Raw genomic sequence first — 24,164 nt, 5'->3', positions numbered from 1 at the left:
TTACATGCCAGTTAATTAAAACCGGCAACAAGATGACATCAAGGATTAAAATTGCAAAGCTTTCATGATGCATGTCATAATGTTACATTCTTAAGAGGCAAGCATCTTCCATTCCATCTCTTTCACTTTATCAATCAGTCACTGCTATATGTGTTCTGCCTTACTGGTAACTATTTATGCAAAATGGGTCAGGAAAATGAGTGAGAAGCAATGACAAAATGCAGGCTGGGAAATAATATTTGGTTAAAAAAATTTTTTCTACACTGGGCACTATAATGTCCCAAATTATATGGCTGTAGCTAACTGGTTTAATGCAAAGAGTTTAACTTCAAACACCCAAAAAATAAAGACAACACACAGCAATTGTGCGTTCTCCTACAGTAACAACTGGAAGGATCAACCAGTTACTTCCTTCTCTTTGGATAGAATGCAGGATGAACAAAGAACAGCAAAATACAAGAGTCTAAAGAGGAGTACAGAAAATCCTAATATTATTTTTCCCCTTTATATCAAGTTTGCAAAATTAATTCCTTACTAGAACTCTCTTACGTTATCACTGAAGATAACTGACAGATTGTTAGACCAAAACTAGGAGGACCAAACTCTTTTTCCCCTGCAAAAAGCAAGGTGAAAGAGAAGAATTAAGTCAAATGAAGAACAAAGATTTTCAGCTACTGCACCTGCTCAAATTCCAGAGAGAATTACTCCCCACACACACTCTGTGTGAAAGACCCCCACAATTAACAGGACAGACTACATGAGTCACATACATACATGTGGGAAATTGGCAAGATAAATACATACAAAACAGTTATCAAGCACAAAGTAAACACGTAAGAAAAATTAGAGGAAAAAATACATCTGCTAATCTTTCAATAAAAACAAATCTTGGAAGTTTAGAATAATCTGTGACACAGTCTAAGGACCAACAAGGCACTGAAGTTGTTCTACACTTTTCAATACAAAAGTACTGCCTGGAACACAGCACGTTTGATTTCTAACAAAGCAACAAGACCTAGTAATTTAGTTGTAACATAAGCATCCCTAGAACAGAAACCTCTTAAGCCACGGGAATTTTCCCCATAGCTCAACAGACCTCCTAGGACTTCAGGAAGTAGCTTAATGAGTAACCGAAGTTCTTCAGTACCTTTCTTGGTTTTAGATTTCCCTCCTCAAACTCACAGCTTACTATATAAATGGAGCTGATTTACAGCAGGCAGGAAAAAAAAAAGTCTAAGTTTCATTTACTGGCATTTGTAGAGCTTCCTGAAGAGAAACTTGTACGTATCAGATCCTCTGCAACTAAAGAAAAGAATTGCACAATAAAGATCTGCTCAGTTAGTACATTCAGAGGATAGTGAGCAACATGAGTCCATTTGTAATTCATACTGTATGTCACATAGTTGTTAAAAACTAAACACTTCCTTCTGCTTTGGCTCACCAAAAGGTGATTTTATTCTGAAGCTGGTTTTTTTATATATATCTATATATCTATATATATATCTCTTTAAATAGACATGATTACAAGATGAGAGACTGCACAAAAGCCGTCAGATTTCAGTTTTCTTTGTATTTGTTACAGAAAAAAAAAAAGTACCTATATCATTCCAATTTAAATGACGAGGTACATCTGAAGTACCAAACTGGAATGTTCTCCGCCAAGGTAATTTCAAATCCACATTACATTTATTACATAATTCAGAACTTACTTTGGTATACCATGTGCAGCTGCTATCCTTCCAGAAATTTAACTGCCAAACTGTCTTTAATGGAGTAAAAACTTTCAAATAAAAATTCAATATGGTCAATCCACTTCCAACTTCTTGTAGTCTTCCATGAAACACTTGACATACTGAAGAAAAGCAACTCAAGCAGTTCTTAAGGTAAATACAGTAATTAAAAATCTCTGTTAGATTTCAAGGCAGCAAAAGAAAATCACTACTTGACCTCTACATAAATGCAAAGACTTCCTGCATTATTTTGGTTGATTCTGTACAAGTTTCAGTAATTGATTTTATTTAAATATAACTCTTACAACTATTTAATCCAGAATCTTAATGAAAACGAGAAGTAAAGTTTGACAGTTCTAATATAGAACTTGCACAACAGTTACCTTAACACTGACTGAACAAGGAATGACACAAAAAGATTGAGAAATTACACATTTTAAATGGAAGATGTTGTATTTCAGATTCACTTTGAAGATGACTTTTATCCTTTAGTATGCAACTTCATTCTTTCCCTGCCAAACAGAGTGTACAAGTGATCACAGCAAAATTTACAGAATAATTGACTTTGGTCTTGGTCTTACAAAGACCTATTTACACATTTGAGATAAGTAAGCATCTTCTTCCCTTTAAATTCTATACATGTGTTCAAGCTTTAAGCCTATATTTGGATTTACAAAATCCTGCAAGATAAAAAGTCTTTCAAATATACATCTCAGATTATTACAGTACAATGTCTTTATATATGTGAACCTATCTTTTGCTAAATTACCCACTCTTCGTCACATGGACACCTCTAGAAAATGAAGCAGTCACTTCCACAGTTAATTCCTTGGTGCTGATGGGTTTGACTGCTGAAAGCAGCCATTTGTCTGGGCTGGGGAAAAGGGGAGGAGAAATGAAATAGTTGTGCAAAAAGAGATTAAGGTGTCTCAAATTGCCCCCGAATGTGACCAATTCATTTTGGCTGAAGACTTTTTCTTTTTTTTTTTTTTTTATTGTGGTCTTGAAGGCCACTGTCAGTGCCAAATCATTTTAATGGAAAAACGAATCTCAACACCTAAGAGTTAACGCTGTCTATGCATAACTGAAAGAACTCAGAGTATAATTAAGATTTAAATGTCCTTCTACTTGTCTTCTGACAATCTAGCAACAAGATGGATTTTTTTCTCATTTTAACATTTAACCCACACCCCAAATGAACTCCTACTATAAAGAAGGCAGCTATTCATGCCACCATTAGAATTGCCAAAACACTGGTTAGTTTCTAATTAAAAAAAAAGCTAGGTACAATTGCAAAGTATGTGACTTTTTACAGAAGGCCTCGTAGTGGTAAACTATATACATCATAGTGTTCTCATTTTCCTTAAAGTGCTACTATCACCGTATTGGTACAAGATTATCTACTGTTTCAGGAGGTCTTTTAGTACAACTCCAGCACTGGCATCAGGGGACACTGGCAGTGGTGTGAAAGTGGGCAGTGCATCAGAAATAGGTTTCATAAGCAGATGACCAGAACTGCTGGCAGGTGTTATGAGAGGCACTGCTGCAGATCGAGGTGCTAAAAATGGATTTGTGTCTGGTCTCCTGCCCATTACCGAGACTGCAGAATCTGAAATATAAAAACAAAACCCAACAACGAAAACACTTTGTTAGAAAGCATTCATAATTCTACCCACTTTTACAGGATTTCTTCACAAACAAGCTCTAAAATTGCCTATTACTTCTGCAACATGAAAATCCTATCTTCTTGCTATAGACTGCAAGCACTCTCAAGGACTTTCATTCTCTCTATTCTCTCTTATCTTGGATCTCATCTGCCACTGCTTCTTTTACTGAAAAATTGCTATGTCTACACTTCAGGCCATGAGTTACAAGACTGACTGCATTTCTGTGTGGATATTCTACTGACATTTGTGTCCAGCACTTAAAAACTGCTACCATACGGTTTATTTCCAGAAACAAAAACTTAAAACACCGAGAAATGTAGCTCCTGTATGGACAAGGGGCACCAAAAATTTAGTTCTTCCACACAAGGAAACTGGCTTTTCTCTTTTTTCTTTTTTGCGAGTAAACAAGGTACTTTACCGATTGTATTACTGTTATAGTACAAGGAAAAAAGAGTAAAAAGAAAATGAAACTTAATTTAGGCTTATTAAGAAAATAAATACAGACTGCTTTCAGAGATGAATTAGTATTTCACACTGAAATACGGATTCATAATTCACAAATATAATAATTCATAATATAAATATCTAATTCACATTATGAATTAAATATTTATACTTTGTAACATATAGCTATTTTATACGAATTCAAAGTGGGTTTTTAGCTTATCTCTCTATAGAGTTACACAACTTACAGGGTTTTGGGGTTGTAGGCTTTGGTGTTTTTTTTTCAATTCACTGATAAAAGTTTGAATCAAAACAAGCTTCTGCAAATCAGCAGGACTGCATTAAAGTCAAGGCTTAAATGCACATAAAAAAGTTTTTAGTTCTTGCATTACTTAGACAAAAATACATTCATTTCAACAAGCATAATATAAGAATAATTCTTCTTTGCCATAGGAAAAAGTCAAAGTTAACACTCATGCACAGCTTACAGAGACTTCATATCAGGCCATATACTTAATTGATTTTATGTCCATCCTCCCTGAGGAATCAGATTCTATCTAACAGACAGGCATTACCAGGTTGCTATTACTTGCATTCTTCACTCAGTAAGACCCAAGCTGATAAACAGGGATGCCAAAAATCAGAACTGGGTTTAGTGATACACCATATGGAGTTGTCTGCACAGCATCTGTTTGGCTCTAACAGGTGCTGTTAAAGCCTCTCCATACCAAAGAAAATTTGATCCCTATGATCTTTTGTATTGAGATTTCAAGAAGCAGGGTACAGAAGCCATGGGAAGAAGGGGTGGGGGAAGGAAAAAAAGAAATAGAAGAGAAAGTATGAAACTGCAGGCAGAGAGCTGGGGGGAAGGGAGAAATCAAATTCCTAGCTCACAAGAGGAAGCACAAAAATCACTGAAATGCCCCTGGAAATTCTACCTTTAGTTATTTATGTTCTGTGCAAGAATTCAAGTTTTCCTTCAAATGTTACCTTGCATTTGAACGTTGGATGGAGTACTGATAGTTTTAACAGTTCCTGCTGCTCCTAAAGGTTTCATATCATGAACAGAGAGCTTCGGTGGAGGAAGGCTTGGGCAAGATTCCGTTTCGAGGAATTTCACAAACAATTCTGAAAAAGACTACATGAGGCTACCAGTTAGTACATTTTACTGAAGCTCTGTTGAAAAGTATGTAAGTTAAAAACACAAACATACATACACCAAGAAAGCATCAACAGTCTCCCAAAAATTTTGTGTGCATACTTAGTACTAAGTATGTGGTACTAAGTAGTCCTTACTGATTGAAATTTATTTACAAAATACACAGGGTTTTAGGATCTCAGGAAGTAGTATTTTTGTGAAACTGATAAAATTCTAAAGATAACACACATACTTCCACCATAGTTCCATTATGGATTTAAAGCATCCCATGCTGCTAATGACTGATATCACAGTATTTATTTCCTGTGATCATGCTCAAGCAAATCACTCCACCAGAAACATAAATTTGCAACTTTTCTCTTAAAACCCATTACTTCCTTTATTTGGCAAAAAGTCTTGAATAAAGAAATGTTGAAGGTGTCAGTAGCATCACAAAAAAAAAAAAAAGTTTTGGCTTAATAAAGCATTTATTTTCCTCTTTTACATCTGTAGTTAATCAGACTACAAACTTCTGGTGGCTTAAGTGCCTATATTATTTTAGTGGTCAAAAACCAATCCCTACACTTTTTATGATGTTTTACAGGACTCAATTCTCAACATACTCTTCTAGCTCAGCAAGAAAAATATCTAAGGTTCATCCAAAAAGCCCAGTCCCTCAGTGTTCTATCCTTGAGTGCATTATTTACTGGTCTGCAAAACGGAAAGTTCAATAGACAAACTGCTCCCACAGACCACTCTATGAAAACTGTTGCTTTACAGTATTTGAAAGCTTAATGTATCAACTTTATAAGCTGCATGTAAAAGGGACTAGCTGCAGCAGCTAAGAAAACCTTTCAAATGAAATTTCAAGCACACATGGAAACACAGTCATCAAAATATAATGTCATGGCTGTCTGAGTATTACAGACCCCCACATATATTTAACCTCCAGCACTGTCAGTTTGCAAGATAAAGTACATACTGTAAGAAGTCAGTGATCCCAGGAATCAGTGGGACAGTAACTGGATTTCTGTATTAGCCCAACACTTAATATTGTACAGTTGTCATCAATGCTTGTTTATTTACTTACTGAGAAAAAAAACCACCAAACAACACCCCAAACAAACCCAAACCAAAAAACCAAAAAACCCCAAACTCTTACGCCAAAGCAAATAATGCAAGCCACAGTAGCATCAGTAACTCAATATACTGATGAACCAAACATCAGCATTAATATGCAACTGCCCTATTTTTTCCACTCAAGCATAGAGAATGCACAATTAATTCTTACACTGTTAAAAACGTTCTGATGAGTTGGCCTCAAAGGTGTACTAGGGACGCTCTTTGACCCAGCTCCTCCACCAAGCCAGCCAGTGACCCATCTTGTAACTCCTCTTTGGTCTTCAGATAATAACTAGAAAGTATTAAAAAAAATAATAATAATTTGGAAACCAAAAATAAAGCAGCAGGTAAAGAAAACTGCAACACTGTGCTCATTATATTTATTTACCATGACTATGTGGGAATCCTACAGATAAATACTTTAATTACTGTTAAAACTTTTTTCTCTGCCTTCTGAAGACTGGCAATCTAAAACCATGGCTTTTTATTTAAAAACATGAGCCCCACATTTTTCACAATACCTAGTGGTACATACAAAACTGGCTTACTTTTCTGTAACAGACATATTCCAGCTATTATACACAATAGCACAAAGTTAAATCCCTTTTTTAATGCGTTAGCATTCCTCAGCAAAATCAGATCCATTCTACTAAAATAATGTTATCAGAAGATTCCATTCAGATCAGCATGTCCCACATAAAAAACCCCACACTTTCCCCACAAGATGTGCAGGGGCATTTAGTTTAACAGCAAGTCATTCTATTTTCAGATAAAGATACTGCACACAAAAAAGGAAGTCTACTTTTCTGCAAAGCATTACCTGATCAAGTTCTTCCCTTTTTATTCCCAAGATACTGCCCATTAACCTTAGCACTTCAGGACGCTTATTTTTTGGAGTATGAAAATGTCCAACAAAGAGATTTCTCATCAGAAGCCTGCAGAACAAAGGAAGCTTGTTATACAGTCTGCTCTTACGTAACAGTTGATACTGTAATTTATTATTTATTCCTTATACTCTTGCCTAACTTACATTAATCCAAATAAAAAAATCTAATACAAGGAACTAAAAGGGTAACTCACTCACTTCCCTCCCCTACAAGTTACAACATTTCTTACATAGTAAATGTCAATTTGGACAGTACTAGAAATACTGTATGCAAAAAGATGAAACTACATTGTACATGCACTAATCTTGATGTAAGTACTACAATCAGTGAAAGAGCTTACTCTAAGATCTTGATTCAGGAGAGCATTTTAAAAGATACTTATGTGTATTCCCAGATCAAGATGTAAATGAAGAGGACAGGGAAACCAACTTGCCTATCCCCCATTTCGGTTCTAATTGGTAAAGAGAAGGGGAAAAAAATTACTAAAGAGAGATTTACAGAACATCCAGGTATTGCCAGCTACACGGAAGGGCTTGCTGTTCACACCTTAAACATTATAACAGATGTTTATCAAGAACTTTAATCTCCATTTGCAGAGCTCATGCTATTAAAAGAGCACTTTGACTTAAGTAACACACCAGTAATCAAAATTTACACTGCTATTTTACTAATCAAAATTACTATTTACAACCACCAAGCAATTGAAAAATGTCAAAATAATCAAAGTATAATTACAAGGCCACACACAGAAGCACAGTGTTGCACTGTTCTTGCATCTGTGCTAATAACATATCTGTACACTGTGAGAAATGAAAACCAAAAGCGTATACCAAATCTTTCACTAAAGACTTACTTGTCCACTTTTCCTTCTGTGCTGTTCATAAGATTCATTAGTTTATTTTGTACATCTTCTAACATTTCTCTTCTGATCTCACCTATAAAATGGCAGACCAAATAAACAAAAATTTAAATTTTGTTGCAAAACTTACTAATAATGATGGTGCTTTAAAAAACCAAAGAGAAACCAAACCAACAAAATTTGCTCGTTTTTCTAAAAAAATGTCAACTTAAGTGATCATTACTTGAAATCATAAGCTAAAATTTTCAGAACAATACTCAGTGTTCAAGTACAGGAATACACAGAAAAGAGCTCAATTGCAAAAGGTGTGATGAGCTGCTCTATTCCACCTAGATAATACAGAACTGGAAAGAAACTCTTGATCAAGGTCTATAGTGCTGTGCTGGCAATCTCTCTCATCATCTGACCAAACTGAATGTTGTCATCAGGTATTTTGACCTCAGTACCTAACCTCAAATACTTCCTAAATCTGCATGCTCCACTATCAAGTTGCTAGAGCCTTGAAGTACTAAGGAGTTCTCCAGTCTCCCAGGAGAATTACTAGCTAGCAGGGCAACATCAGTTACTTGTTGTGGTTCTCTTCTGTTAGGACCTTTCCTGCTCCTGATAACTGATTCAAGCTCTTGAAACAGCATGCTGTGACACACTAATGCATCCTGGAACCAGTGCTGTGCTTCACGATTCAGTATGCTGGCAAGAAAGGCTTTCCTTTTTTGCCAGATTTCCTGTACATCTGGGAATACAAGCATTCAGTTAAAAATGGCACAGCTACCATGAACCAAAGACAAAACTGAGAGGAAAATGGCAAACACTTTCAGTGAGGCATCATGGCCTGCAAATTAAGTGAATAGGCCAGTATTACAAGTTAATTAACATGAGGTTGTGTAGCAGTGTGCTGGGAGCCACTGCACAAATTTTCTGCCCTTTTTTGGTTTTGTCACACTGATCTCAACTTCTGAAACTATTCTATAGTGGCTGCACTGAAATCAGTTCATGTAGGATAACACAATACTGATCACGACATTCTTGGCCCACAAAAAGGACTATTCTTCCTCACAACAAACCTGAAAAAGGAACTATTAGAAGAGTTTAGATCGTGCATTGAGTAGCGCTATAACTTTTCAGCTTTCTGAAATTCCTGACCTTCAACAATGATTTGTCTACTATCTACATACTTGAGCCTCACAACATCATTCCAAAAGTCCACAGACACAAGTTACTGGTTAGGTCAAATATAAAACAGACTTAACTACCCCAGTCATTCTGCATCAGTAATTCAGGCTTCCTCTGACCTCCCACAAAACTAAAAAATAAAGCCCATAATAAAGAAAAAAAAAAACCAAACCCTCCTGAAAGCTTTACTTGCTGTAACTATTTCACAACATTCTGACTGTAAAGAAACAAGGCACAAATTTTTCTGATTATGAAAAAATCAGATATACTAGAAACTGGATAAAAGCATCTGATGTTCAGGTCTATGTAAGTTTGTACAAAAAAGCCAGAGTAGAAGTGCTAGAAAAACTTATTTCATTAAAATCCCTAAACATAAGATTCAAGAACACTGGCAATGTAACATTCTTAGACAAGAAAACAAATTATTACAGGATACAAAGTATCCTTAGAAGATAAACTACAAATTACCTAAAGACAGCAAAAATACAATTTTTCATCACACTGTGGTTCTGCAAAATACTCCCTCTTTTTTTTTAACAGACATACAAAAGTACATGTATATTATAACATGGACTGCCCATGTGAAGACCAACTCTACCCTACAGTTGTATCAACAGAGTACAAAATCTCGCTCTGTAAGGTTGAATGCTTACCCTCAAATCTTATGGAAACTGTGCCAAACAAATTTCCCTACCATTTTAACACTTCTTGAGCTCATGCCAATCAGAAATGCTTCATTTAAAGAACAAAACAAAACCCACAAAACGATACACTTTTCTTGTATCTACTTTGTAGTTAATTTCCACAAAGCCTCAATATCTTTGTAAGAAAAGGGACTTTCATAAAGTTTTATACCCTTCAAATCATCTGGGATGCATGAAAAACATTCCACTTTAGCTTCCACATGACTTTCAATTTTAATAAATGCATGCCACAACTATGCTGATGCAACATGGTTCTCAGCTAACACCAGTAACTCTATTAGAACCCCGACAGAGTTTTCATGTATCTACATGAAAGAGCTGGGCTGTGTAATGCTTACAACCTAGTTCAGATACTCCACATCTTTATACAGACATTTTACTTCACAAATACAAGTTTTAGAGAGTACAGAGTAGAACAAACTAACTAGTATCATGCTGGGAAAATTCTTACTCAAGTAACATAAGGATTAAGCTCCTTATTCAAAACAAGTTAAGAACCAAACAAAAAAATATGTATTATACAACAAGATATATTATAACAACTACATCCATATGCATTGAAATCCATTCCAACAATATGACTGCCCTTCAGCATTCCCCTCTCTCAAAACACCAGGGTGAGGCACAGGAGAATTAATCCATGCTTTCAAGGTTTCAAGTTACTTAAAATTATGCTACTTTGTAAATGTGGTTAAATAGGACCACAAAAACATTTACAATATAATTATGGAATGTTAACAGTTGTAGGAGCGTATATGGAAGTTTAGTTCCTATTTGGGTCTCCACAGAGTAAAAGTGGCTTAAAAAATTAAACTACTAATGTCTCAGAAAGATACGAAACCCAAAATCTGAAAATAAGTTTCAAGTAAATCTTATGCTGTTGCTATTGCTGCTCTACAAAGCAAGACAATCACAAGTTTACTTTTCAACTTTTATTCACATGATAAATTTTAGAACAAACTTATCAATAATTTAGATGAAATGTCACTGCTGTCTTCTATTTTTCTATTTTTTTCCTGGCAAAAAAGATTTCATATCAAAGAGGACCAACTTTTAAGGACAGCTAAACAGCTATATTCCATCCACAGTAGCTATGCAACTTCATCATTAAACATATTTTTTAAATGGAATATTTCCTTCTAAAACAGAGTCTTAAGAGTTGAAAAGGACTCAAACACGTACTTCGTGTATGTGAAAAGACTGAATAACAAAAAAGACCTGAGCCAAAATTCAGTATGGACTGCTGTAAACCAGACATTTACAACAGCCTCCAGTAATTTGTTAACCATTTATGGCAATCCAGAAAACTGCATCTGGTACATCTTATATTTTTCCATTAAAATAACTTCTCCTGCCAAAAAAATCCTCAAAAAAATCCTTCAAAAGATTTGGCCAACAAAACTGTGTCTGGGAATGTGTTTGGACAATTTTCAATAAGCTATTATATGTTTTCTTGTGTAAATAGAGAAAATGGAGTGGTCTTTTTTTTCCCCTCAATAAAAATTATGATTTATTCTACAACAACATTAAAGTGCTGTTTCCTTTATGCAACCATCCCCTGTTAATTTTTTTTTAACAAGTAAATTGCTTGCCAATACAACATAGCTTGATAAAATACTGAGATTCCATTTCCCCTTAAAGTTCAAATCCCTCTTGCTTTCATATGCAAAGGTTTGCAATCAAAATTAATTAATTGACAGTACTAGATTTGCCTATGCCAAAGTTAATTTCCACCCACAGTGTTTGAAAATTTTTGCTGTGAATGTCTGTGGCAAAGCAAAAAGATACAGATACATCAAGTTAAAACCAAATGTGTTTAGCTGTACATTCATGCAGCAGCTTGAAATTTAATTTAGCTTGTAAAATTAATATGTGAACTCAGGAAACATTCCTATTTGGATGTCAAATTGTGCTTAGACACAACTAATTTTGAGTACCTAAATTATTCATTCAACTATATAGTAGAGAAGTTGTAACTTGTTAATAGTTTATGCTCCAACTGTGAAGACTTTCAAATGACTTTACACACCAACTATATGATCATAAGCAAGTATGCTCAAAAAAAATAAATTTTTCTCAAAAGTAAGATAAATCATGATTTAAAATTAAAAAGCAATTAGTTCTGTATGTTCAGGGCAAGAGTTACCACTGCATCCAGCAGAGATATGTTCCAGGTCTTGCCTCAGCAAACCTGAAGTAAAGTCATCCACTCAAAATTCCCCAGACATGGGGGAAAAAAACCCAGAAAGTAAAATCTGTTAAGTAACCACGGAGAATAAGCAAATCTTTGCTGTTCAAACTCCTTTTTTTTAGAGATGCTTCAGAGACCAACCACAAGTTTTCCTCTGGTTTTAGACTTATCCCATGTGCTCAGTGAAAGCCTGACCATAGCAGAGGATGCTGCAGTAAAATATGGTGACCCACACAATAAAGAGTGAAAGACAAAGTAGAGCTCATCTGGGAAAACAAAGAAGGAAAATATACATGAAGACAGTAACACAAAAAGAAAAAAAGCCTAATATTCCCTCAGCAGTCAGTACTAAGTTCACCTATAGCAGAACTGTCATGGAACTAGACAAAGAGAAGTTAACTTTCCCTCTTGGTTTAATGGAACACTGCAGACAAAATTACATGTCAGGGCTAAGATGTAAGTACAGAAATCCAGAAGAACTATTATTAGTTCTAAATCCTACTTTAGCTAATGCTATGACAACTTTTCTCATGAAAACTAAAATTAATGCAGTAGTGGGAAAAAAAGTTGACCTTATGTTACTCAGATAACTATTTTGTCACCCCAAAGTGAGTGACTCAGTTTATAAATCTTACTGATGTTTGATATTCAAATACACTGTATAGAAGCTACCTCCATTTTTTCCATTTGATTACATTAAATAATGGAAGGCTATAAAAGAGAAATACACTGAAGTGGCACTGTTTTTTAGTAAAATATTATTGTGTCTTTTTAGGATTTCCTGTAATTTTAATGCTCAACATGAAGAAACCCAAACAAAACCATACCCCAAAAAATTCACAGAACCACAAAATCAAATAAATTTATGTTGGAAGGGACCTCTAGATCCGCTAGTCCAAAACCCTCTGTTCAAGAAGGACCATCTACAGTAGCCTGTCCTGGACCATGGCCAGTCGGGTTTTGAATATCGTTCTAGATAGACACTCCATGTCTCTGGGTAACTTAGTCCAACATTTGACCACCCTCACTATAAATACTCTTCAAAACTCTTTCTTCTGGCAAACTCCACCATCTAGCCAAGTTTTGTTTTCAAACCCAAAGTAATGACATTCACCAAATATTAGAGTACTTAATCTGAGAGCAATGCAGAAGGTATCTTTCAAAATATCAGAAATCAGGAAGTTTATTTTAGAAGAGAACTAAAAATACAATCTAAACACATGTCCAAGATCTTCCACATAATCTCTTCAGACAATCTCACATCTGTGCAAGAACTGTGCCCTCTACACCTCTTGCCAACAGCACACCCTTACTCTCTACCTGATTGTATTCCCGTGTCTACATCAAATAGGGTAGTTAGTTACTTGGGAAAGTCTGATGACATTTGGCACTATATACACATATTAAAATGACTTTTTTTTTTAATAGCTATATTAAGGGCCTTGGTACTGGGGGGGGGAGGAGAGAGGAAAGGAACAAAAAACCCCACAACCATATAGGACTTTTGTTTGAGAAAGGTTCCTAACAGAAGCGTACTTCTTCAACTTTGCTTTACAAACAGCAAAAAAACTCTAAAGATGGCACAGAATTACTCTTTTCCTCATAGGAGATGAATTTCATAAGTTTCTAGGAATACTATATTGTCTCCTGAGCTAATTGGAATGTAAAAGAAGTAGTTACCTTCTTTCTTAAGTTCTTCAATCTCCTCCTCTTTGACATCAAGCTGCTCAGTAAGCCTTGATGCTGCATCCAGTGCAGCATTTGCCTCTCCTAAGCTTTCCTGAATAGAGGGCAGGAAAGAGACAAAAAGAGAAGCAAGGGAGTTCATTACCACTATTACGCTGATACAACATAAATCAAATGTAACAGATGTGGAGACTTACATCACTTGTTCTTTAGAATAACTGGGTTGTAAACATCCCCAGAAAACTGATGGTCAGCAGAGGAATGCTACTTAGCTAACCGTTTAGTGCCCCCCTCTCTTCCAAGGAAGAGAGAATAATTACGTAACTTAATGCATTCTTAGACAGTTACACTCAACACAGCAGCTAAAAACAAAAAATTCATTCAAGAACTAGCATTCAGTTTCATACAGCTCAATTTCATTATTCAGCCCACCTGTAGTGATACAACTTTTTCTTCTAAGTTTTCCGCTTTTTTCCTCCATTCTTCAGCCTGTTTTTTGTGTTTCTCCAGCTCTGCTGAATACATAGCTTTTTCTTCTAAAGGGTTAAAAATACAAAGCCAAACAAGAAAATCTTAATTCACAGCATGTAACTCTGAGATACGTGACTGCAAAAACCTCAGAATTATTAAATCTGGCCTTCATGAGGTAGGGGTGGAATTCAAATTTCTTAAATGGGACATTGACCATCAGTTTTCACAGGGCCAGAATTGTATCCTTACAATTTTTTTAACAGATATCAGATTCTGAAATTCAAGCTATCAAAAAGGAAACCAGGTAACTAATATTTAAAAAGCACCACAATGCCAGTCAAAAAATACTTGCTGCAATCTTTGCTATTTCTTGACAAAACTTACCCTGTTGGAATTGCTCTAGTACCATCTGCAGGTTGGCTAGTGACAATGCATACTGCTTCACTTGGTCTTGTGAGATGGTGAGCTGTAACATAGTTTCATCTCTCTGCTTGGAAACCAGGTTTAATTGCTCTTGCAAAGATTCAACTTGCAGACTAGCTTGATGACTTCATGAAAATAAAATATGTTATTTATTAAGACAACAGAAGTAATCACAGAGAAAATTAAATCCCAGCAAAAATACACTACCTTTAATTTTTCAGCTCAATTTATAAAAATGAAGGCAATTTTTGTTCACTAGTCCCTCCTTGAAAAAAAAAAAAAAAAAACACCCACGAAAAAACAACCCCAAAATCAAACCAACCAGATGAAAAATCCCACCAACTAACAAAAGATTCTAAATAAGTCTGATAATAAAATTTTTTACAATAAACCCCCCCATTTTTGTTTGAAATGCATTAGAAAAAGAAAAACCTACTCTTTGTTATTCATTATTGTAACATTATCTTATCTTAAACAAAAAACCCCCTCCATATCTTGCCAATTATCTGCTTCAATTTCTAGATGAATCAATAGGTCTTTCTACGAATTTTTACTTTTAAAGCCTGAAGAACTCAGTATATCCTGCTCCATACTGATCATTGAATGCTCCACTTCACTTCCTCTTATGCAAAGGTATTATGAACCTGACTTACTCCTATGCTAGTCTTTTGAAAGAGTACCTATCAGGTGGCACATAGGCTATTTTTCTTAAAAGGTATTTGACAAGTTTGATGAAGAATTAAGACAGATTCTGATGAACAGTTTTTACACAGCCTTCTCCCAACTCTCCCATTTCTCCACAATTTTTCACAACAAATTCTGCTCAACTCAGAATCTCTTTACTGAGAATGTTAAGAGTGGAATCCATCTTTAGTATGTGAAGACTTCAGCTACACACATACTTTTTTGTTTTACTTTTTGATTAAAAAACCTGTTCATTTTGACAAGATCAAAAAAGCATTCTGGCACCTGAAGTAACCAACATTCCTTTAAATAAAACAGTATTAAAACAGCCAAGATAAGCATTCGTTAATTTTAATACTTGGGTTTTCGTTGTTCTGGCTGAAAATTCTGGTGTTTTACTTATTTGCCATGATCACAACTGGCTCTAGCCTCCCAGGTTTTACCTGTGAGAACTTCAAAGCATCCTACTTTACACAGGCTAAAAAGAAAAAAAATCTTACAGCAGTATATACTTTCCATGGTATCAGGTGTAAAGCATGTGTACTTGTGCATAAAACTAGTTCAAACTGAATGAAGCCTTAACTTGAAAAAGAAAGTTTAGTCCATCTTCTTTAACAGACAACTAGATTGATTGGTTGAGGAATTTTTGCTGTTTCTAGTTCTAAGCACAGTCATACATGTGAGATTTCAATAGCTGCTACTAAAAGGACAAGTATTTCCTTAATTCTCAATAGCAGTAAAGTAGATTTCATATCACCTTTCTGATTTAGAGTAACGAAAGTTCTTATCTTTTTGTTTTCTCAAGTACTTAGCATGCTATAGAATGGTAATTCTGTAAAATACAGCCATCAAGTACCAGTGTAGCTAACTGTGGTATCTACAGCTAATGCTACTGCTGTACAAATTAAAAGACTACCTGGCATTCTCCACTGCAGTAGATGAGGACACGAGTTTTTCTTCCAAAGTCAAAACTTTCTTTCTTAACTTGACCTCTCTGTCTTCCGCAGCTAAAGCTTCTCGTGTGTAGGAGTCTTCCATCTCTAGAAGGTGATTGCGTAACCTCTCCAGCTCTTGATTTAGGCGCTGCTCTTTCTCACGCGAATGCTGTAACTGTGTACAACATACCTTAAGTCACTCGTACTATCACCTTTCATAATGTAAGCAAACTTAAAACGTGTCCATGGAAGCACACTGCACATGTATAGATTTTAAATTATTTTTACAAGTGATTGTTACAAAAAATAATACAGAAATTATTTTTTCTTTTATTTCTTGCAACTGTAAATTATTTGGTGGTGTACCTCACTCTGCAGGGCACTGCTCTCCATTTGCTTCTGTTTGAGTGCTACCATGACTTGGTCTCTTTCTTGCTGAAAAGTAACAGCCTTTTCCTGCATTGATTTAACTTCATTTAACAGTTGATTCAATTCTCCTGTCTTGCCCTGTTGAAGACACAAATATGCATTTCAAGCACAGCAAACAGTTTTACCAAAGGAGATACAGTCTTTGCCCATAAGAGCTTAAAGACAATACTGATGTAAGAAGGAAAAGGGCAAGACACTCATGGCCCTATAACACAAAACAACACTTGGGGAAAATATTATTTTAAAGTTATTTCACTCACATATTACAAGACAAAGTTATAATCAAAAGACAGTATAGAGAAGCATTGTCTTAACTGACTGCTGCAACAAACAGATACCTAACTATCTTTAGATGAGATATGTATTATGTACATAGTGTTTCAGCCACTTGTATACTTGAAAACTTCACTTTTCCCCCTGGTGTTAGAAATCTGTTAGTTGTTATACCCGTTTATTAGGCCATGCACATGTAAAGCATCAGCCTAGGCAGGTCAACTTGCCTGTACTTAATACAACTTAACACATAAAGAAATCTTAAAAAAATAAACTATAGCATGACCTCACTCCTGAAGATTAGCCTTCAATGAATCACAACAATGTTCAACATGTTTTCAGATGTCAAATTTCAACTAATAATGCTCTCACATGCAGTTTACAACATCACATAGACATATAAAGAACTGAAAGTATGTCATTTACACAGAACTGACATGTACACATGAACACATTTTCAGTTATTGAAAACTTGCCACCATGCTCTTTACCTTTTGTCTCATGTTGTTTTGAATGCATATTGAATATGCTGGATAAAAGTATACAAATCTTTGTTTTCATAACTAATATTTATTAGCTTCAATTATCTGTTTTATTAATCAAGCTGAGTACTGTGCTGGAGTATTGTGTGCAGTTCTGGTGCCCTCAACATAAAAAGGACATGGAACTCTTGGAACAAGTCCAGAGGAGGGCCACGAGGATGATCAGGGGACTGGAGCACCTCCCGTACAAAGATAGGCTGAGAAAGTTGGGGCTGTTCAGCGTGAAGAGAAGGTTGCGTGGAGACCTCATAGCAGCCTTCCAGTATTTGAAGGGGGCTTATAGGGATGCTGCGGAGGACCTCTTCCATCAGGGACTGTAGTGACAGAACAAGGGGTAATGGGTTAAAACTTAAACAGGGGATGTTTAGATTGGATATAAGGAGTAAATGCTTTCCTGTTAGGGTGGTGAGGCACTGGAATGGGTTGCCCAGGGAGGTTGTGAGTGCTCCATCCCTGGCGGTGTTCAAGGCCAGGTTGGATGAAGCCTTGGGTGGGCTGGTTTAGTGTGAGGTGTCCCTGCCCATGGCAGGGGAGTTGGAACTAGATGATCTTGAGGTCCTTTCCAACCCTAACTATTCTATGACTATTACCCACTTCTATGACTACAGTAAAATTCTTTTTGCCCTAGAACCATAAACCTGCAGGCAGACGTTCTCTGTTAATGTCACATCATCTTCTGAAACACACATAAAATACAAAACTGTTTTGATACTATATTTTCTAGTTCTCCATGGTGATCACAAAGTATGTAACAGGATCTGTGCAGGAAAAACATCCAGACAAATGTAACATGCTTGTGAAACTGAAAGCCTAAACCACCGAGTGAAACTCTGCAGGCCAAAACACATGCAACACAGAGAACCTAGCCAGACAATACAGATTTCTAGAAGTTAGAATTAAAAATAAAAAAAAACAAAATAAACAACCCACAAACAAAACACAGAACCCCCAATACAAACAAAAAACAAAACAAACAAAATAGTAAGAGTGTTAATTTGTAAAGTATTAGTATGCTTTATATGGAAAGACTGATGAATGTTAAAATTCCCAATGGTAATTCAAAGCCACTTGTCAAAACATCACTGTACTTCGAGACAATAAAACTTTGCATAGTAATTCCATAGTATTTCTTAAGAACAGGATAGGAAAACATGTACTATGAGCAAACAGAGCTAAACATCTGTCCTAAGTCAAACTTCTCACAGAAAAAAAAAATACTAGTTTTCAACTCATATTAGGTCTAAGTTGAGCCTTAAAAATGACAAATTTAAAAAGACATGTATTGTTAAATGTAATTCATATTTTGCTTTCCAAATCCATTACACTGCAGATTTAGTTGGCAATTCGAAAAAGTTTCAGAGATGTGAGTGCGGTGAGGCACTGGAACAGGTTTACCCAGAGAAATCATGGCTGCCCCATACCTGGCAGTGTACAAGGATGGGTTGGACGGGGCTTTGAGAAGCCTGGTCTAGTAGAAGGTGTCCCTGTCCACGGCAGGGGGGTTGGAACTAGATGATCATTAAGGTTCCTTTCAGCCAAAACCATTCTATTAATTTTAATTATATTTTAAAAAACATAACAATAATGATATTAATTGTAATTTAAATTACAGTAATTATATTTTCAATTATAGTGGGGGGAAAACTAATGCCAAGGTACTTAGCAATGGTTTGCATAAATACCACTCTCTGATAATGGGCAATGCTCGTAACTTCAGAGAATGGGAAGGTACGCTAAAAGCCAGAGGGATACTAAGAACAGAAGGCATGGAGGGGCACAACTGTAAGAGAAGACTGAAGAACAGCAACCAGAATCATCAAGAGGAAGAGAAAGGAGACCTTAACAGTACAGAGGAAACAAAAAAAAGAAAATTGTCTGTTTGGAATTAATTACCAGAAAAGTCTCTCACCAAGACATACTCAGAGCATCTACTTCCTGGAGTTCTGCTGTCAAGTGTTTGTTAAACTACAGAAAAACTTTGGCACTGTACTTAACACCTATTTCTCAAAAAGAAATGGCAATTGACAAATTACTTGTTAACTCCAGCAGCAGTAAATCATAAAACATGCTGTTGACCTGTGTATCAATGATGCCACATAATTCTTGCCTCTTTTAAAAGCGATTCTTCTTCAAATTACACACAAGGTAATTTACAAGCCACTGCAACTTTTCTCTGAATAAACATTTTGAAAAAAGTGTCAATATTTCCATTTGTCAAATTGTATAGAAGAAACCACTAATTTAGCTTATCTGATCTTTCATCTTATTTTTCCAATGGAGTTTCTGTAGCCATAAAAGCAAGATACAGAAGTCCATTCACCTCACAGGGATGTTGTGAAGCAATCACATTGGAATAACAAACAGTAGAGGAAAGCACATTGGAAAATTAGTTCTGCTGGCCAACTCTGCAGAAGTTTGAGCACCCTACAGTAAAAATAATATAGGGCACTTCATGAACAGGGCCAAAGCATAATATTAAGCAGCTGCTCAGTAAATGAGCAATTACCAAGTAAATGAAATAAAAGTTGTTTGTGGCTGCACAATTAACAGGTAACATTGTAAACCACTCACCCGCTGACTTTTAATTTCTTAACTTTGCAGGGGTAGGATTTTTGTTGTGGTGTAATGCAGTAGGGAGTCACAAACAGATTTCAGGCAAATACTTGATGGCTACATATACACAAAAATGCATTACCAAGTCACTAATTTTGAAAAACATTCATAAATATGAAGGCACATACCTGTTCTTTTTCTTTCAGCAGCTTCTCAAAAGCAAGAGCTTTTTCCTTCATTGAGTGAGACTCAAATTCTTTCTCTTTCAGCATCATTGAAAATTGCATATTAGTCTCCTGAAGTGCTCGGAATTCTGTTTCTTTTTCCCTAGACCGTGTAACTATTTTTTCATTTTCTTCTTTCAGTTTTCTAATATCCATTTCTAAAATCAAATTTCGTTCTTTAAGATTAGTCACAGCTTGCTTCAAAAGCTCATTTTCATTCTCTTTATTACTAAGATTTTCACTGACAGAAAGTAACTGGTCACTTTTTGATTTAATTAATATGTCTTTTTCCCTAAGTGATTTCTGTAAGACATCATGTTTTTCTTTGATCTGCCTCATCTCCGACTCAGTTCCTTCTTGATTTTTTCTTTCAATCTCTGACGCTGTAGCCACAGAATCAGATAGTCGTTGATTGTTTTCCTGAAGAGTTCTAATAGTTGAATCTTTCTCTTGCAACTTTTGTTTCAGTTGTTCCAACTCATTTTGAAGGAGTTTAGCCTCGTCACTGAGTAGCTCCGGCGCACTGTGCTGTACGCCTGAAAGCTGTGAAACAGTGGAAGCCATCGTCACAGACGGTGTTACCAAATCAAGTTTACTTAGGAGAAGATCTTTGGTGTTATAAAGCTGTCCTATGCTGTGTTGAACTTGTGCTAATTCCTGACTAAAACTTTTCAGCTTTTTCTCATTCTGTTCATAACTCTGAATCAAGCAGTTATAATCCACCTGCAACTTTGAATTACTATCAGTTTCAACTGAAATTTGTGCTTGAAGCTTGTGTAACTCTTCTTGGAGATGAGCTGACTCATGCTGCATGTTCTGAACTGTGGTTATTACTTGTTGCTTCCACTCCTCCATCTTCTTTACTTGCTGTTTTAATTTATCACGTTCTTGTAGAAGTTCCTCAAACTGGTTACTGTTAACACCTCCTGATCCGTTATCAGTACCTGTACTGGATGTCTGCAAGACAGTCAATAATGTTTGACATTTTTGACTTAGAGCATCTATTTCAATATCTTTTTCTCGAATGATACGGGATAAATTCTGAATAGTTTCTCTAGACATGTCTTGACTGCTGTTTTCAGATCTATCAGATAACTTTTTATTCTCCTCTTGCAACCTTACCAAAGCTGCTTCTTTAGCAGCAACCATATCCATGATATTACGATACTCTGTTTTTAACTGGCTATTTTCTCTTGTCTTTTCACTTAGAACCGCTAGTACTTGTTCTCTTTCCAGAACATAAGCTTGCAGCTGCTGCTGAAGACAAAGAACATCCTGCCTAGAGGAAGCTAAGGAAACTCTAGCATTGAGAGCTTGTATTTCTGAATCTTTCTCTTGAATGATACGAGTAAGTTTGCCAACTTCATCCTTAGACAACTGATCAATTCGTTGACTTAGAGAAATATTCTTTTCATTTAGAAGCTTAATCTCCATCTCCCTTTCTTTGATACCTTTTACCAGTCTTTCAATTTCAGATTTAGATAAGTCATGCTTTTCATTTCCATTTTCTCCATTAAGAGTCTGAACTTTGGTTTCCTGAAAGAGATCAGAGGAATCAGTCTGAATAATTTGTCTCTCTTTGTGCAACTGAGTTCTAATTTGTTCAATTGTTTTCTGTAAATTTTTAATTTCCTCGTCTTTCTCTAAAGAAAGTCTTTCGTGGGTGACATTCATTTGCTCACACTGAAATTTAGACTCATCTATTTCCTTTCTTTGCTCCTGCAAAGACTCCTGAAGTTGTGCTGCTGTTTGGTTCTGATCTTCTATTGTTTTTTTGAGAACTTCTATTTCTTCTTCAAGATTATTCTTTATTACTTTTAACTGTGTTACTTCACTTTCAAGTTCAATAATAATATCTAAAGTTTTAGGCTCAACCACAGGCACAGATCTGCTTTGCTGGTCCTTAAGGCGTTCAAGTTCTTCTTTCAAATGGTTATTTTCTTCCTTCATGACTGCAAGACTTCTGTCTTTTTCCTCCAAGTTTTGTTTTAAGGCATCCTGCTTTTTTGAAACTTTTATATATTCCTCAAGTTCCTGCTTCACTTGTAAGGCTTGATGTTTATATTTTTCAATAAATATCTCCTTTTCTTTAATGAGCTCTGTCAACTGCTTTTGTCCTCCTAAGCTAGTAGTCAACATTTCTTTTGTTTCTTGATGGTCAGTTTCCATCTGCTCAATGCTCCTTTTAAGTTCAGCAATCTTAAAGTCTTTCTCTTGATTGCATTTAACTAGGCGCTCATGTTCAAGCTGCAACGCACTGGTATCCATACTCCGTGCTTGTGATAATTCCTCAATAGTCTGCTTATACTTATGTGCTTGTTCCAAAAGCCTCCTCTCTGCCTGGTTTAATTCACTCTCCAACTGTCTTTTTTCCATTTTCAAAGCCTCCACAACAGTGTCTTTTTCCAAGTAAACTTTATTTTTCTCAGAAATGGCACTATTTAACTCCTGCTTTAGTTCTTCGGTGGATGCCATCAGCTTTACATTTTCTGCTCTGAGATCCGACAGAGATTTCTTTAATTCTTCATTCAGCTGTTTATTTTCTGAAATGTCATTCTGTAGTTTTGCAATTTCTACTTCTCTTTCTTTCAGAATCAGATCTTGACAAGCGTAGTCAGATTCCTGATTACTTTTTTCTGTTAACTTGCTCAAAGATACAGAAACTTCCTCCTCTCTTTCTTTTAGTCTCTGCTGCAATTCTCCAATCTCTTTTTTGTGATGAAAATTACAGTCCTGGGCTTTCCTTAATTGTTCCTGAAGATCTTTAATATTATCTTGAAGCTGCTGCTTACTTACATGCAAATCATTAAGTGCATATGAACATTGGCTTAGTTTTTCTTTCTGAATATCTAACTCCTTAATAGTTTCCATCTTCTCCATTTCTAATTCTGATAATTTATTTCTTTCAAATTCTAAGTCAAATTTCAGCTGGTTGATGATACTATCAGTTTCCATGTGGTGCTTTGACAGCTGCTCTTTCAGTGTAATCACATGCTGAAATGTACATAGACAAGAACTCATTAGGAAAGGAGAACCAGCTGAACCATGTATGCATTTTTATCCTCTGAACACTAAAAGAAAAAAACCCACCAACCCACAAACAAAAAAAAACCCACCAAAACCCCACACCTGAGAGGAAGCAAAACTGTTTCCTAGTTGCCATGGACAGGTGGCAAGTACGATCAACTAGTCAATGCTAACTTAATTAAAAACACATATCAAATAATTACACTTCATTGAGAATAAAAAGCACAACTACTTAAATCAAGGAACAAAAAAGAGAGCTACCTAAGAAAAAGAACCATCAGAATTTGCCAGGACAGTTGGAATGGGGACACAGAATATACCCATTCCTTAAAACCAGGGTGGCACTAAATTTAAAATAACAAATTACAGAACAGAATGCCTATTTCTATATTCTATTTTCAATTTCTTATTCATGCTTAATTTTAAACACATTTGCTGGGATTCATTTCATAGGAAAAAAACTTAATGTTTAATTCCATAAAGTAAACCAGTACTGAAAACACATGGCTTGCAACTGGATGTTTACAGGTCCAATATATCAGAAGAGTGACAAAAAGGTTATCATTCCATTTTGGTTATAGTCAGTGACCTTTTTTGCCCCATACATACTCATATTCAAAAGAACCTGTAATAAAGCAACTTAATTATTCAATAGAATTAAAAATAATACAAGTTAAAAAAAATAACTCATGTTATGCATACTATCATAAGACGGAGGTCTAAATAGTAGCAGGATAAGATCTGTCAAAAGTCTTGTGGAGTGAAAAATTAAGTAATATTTAACTGGACTTTGGGACGTGACATCCGTTATGGACAGGAGCGAAAAATTAAGTAATATTTAACTGGACTTCGGGAAGTGACATCTGTTATGGACAGCTGACACACCATGTTATTTCTTCATCCATAATAAGTGGGTTACTTGCACTTTAGAATTTTGCACTAAGATGGTCCCGATATTCTTTTTAAGCCTCGGAGAATAACTTCTATTTCCCTGTTATCTAC

The 24,164-nt window shown here is 35.6% G+C and overlaps 1 protein-coding gene across 2 annotated transcripts in view; it reads right to left on the bottom strand.

Moving 5' to 3' along the window:
- Positions 1–1,550: 1,550 nt before the first annotated feature.
- Positions 1,551–24,164, bottom strand: part of TRIP11 (thyroid hormone receptor interactor 11) — a 34,227-nt gene continuing 11,613 nt past the window's right edge. For both annotated transcript variants that reach the window (XM_065685660.1, XM_065685661.1), the window contains 11 exons: positions 20,100–23,129; positions 16,481–16,621; positions 16,096–16,289; positions 14,457–14,620; positions 14,034–14,137; positions 13,596–13,695; positions 7,842–7,923; positions 6,922–7,036; positions 6,271–6,393; positions 4,832–4,979; positions 1,551–3,339 (listed from right to left, as the gene is read on the bottom strand). In XM_065685660.1, the coding sequence (XP_065541732.1) occupies positions 3,131–3,339; positions 4,832–4,979; positions 6,271–6,393; positions 6,922–7,036; positions 7,842–7,923; positions 13,596–13,695; positions 14,034–14,137; positions 14,457–14,620; positions 16,096–16,289; positions 16,481–16,621; positions 20,100–23,129 (4,410 nt within the window). In that variant the 3' untranslated portion in view covers positions 1,551–3,130. The remainder of the gene's footprint in view (positions 3,340–4,831; positions 4,980–6,270; positions 6,394–6,921; positions 7,037–7,841; positions 7,924–13,595; positions 13,696–14,033; positions 14,138–14,456; positions 14,621–16,095; positions 16,290–16,480; positions 16,622–20,099; positions 23,130–24,164) is intronic.

The sequence above is a fragment of the Lathamus discolor genome, chromosome 6 (genome assembly GCF_037157495.1).
Source record: "Lathamus discolor isolate bLatDis1 chromosome 6, bLatDis1.hap1, whole genome shotgun sequence".
Classification (NCBI taxonomy): Eukaryota; Metazoa; Chordata; class Aves; order Psittaciformes; family Psittacidae; genus Lathamus; species Lathamus discolor.
Note: the sequence above shows the minus strand (reverse complement) of the source record. Positions and strands in the feature narration are given on the sequence as shown.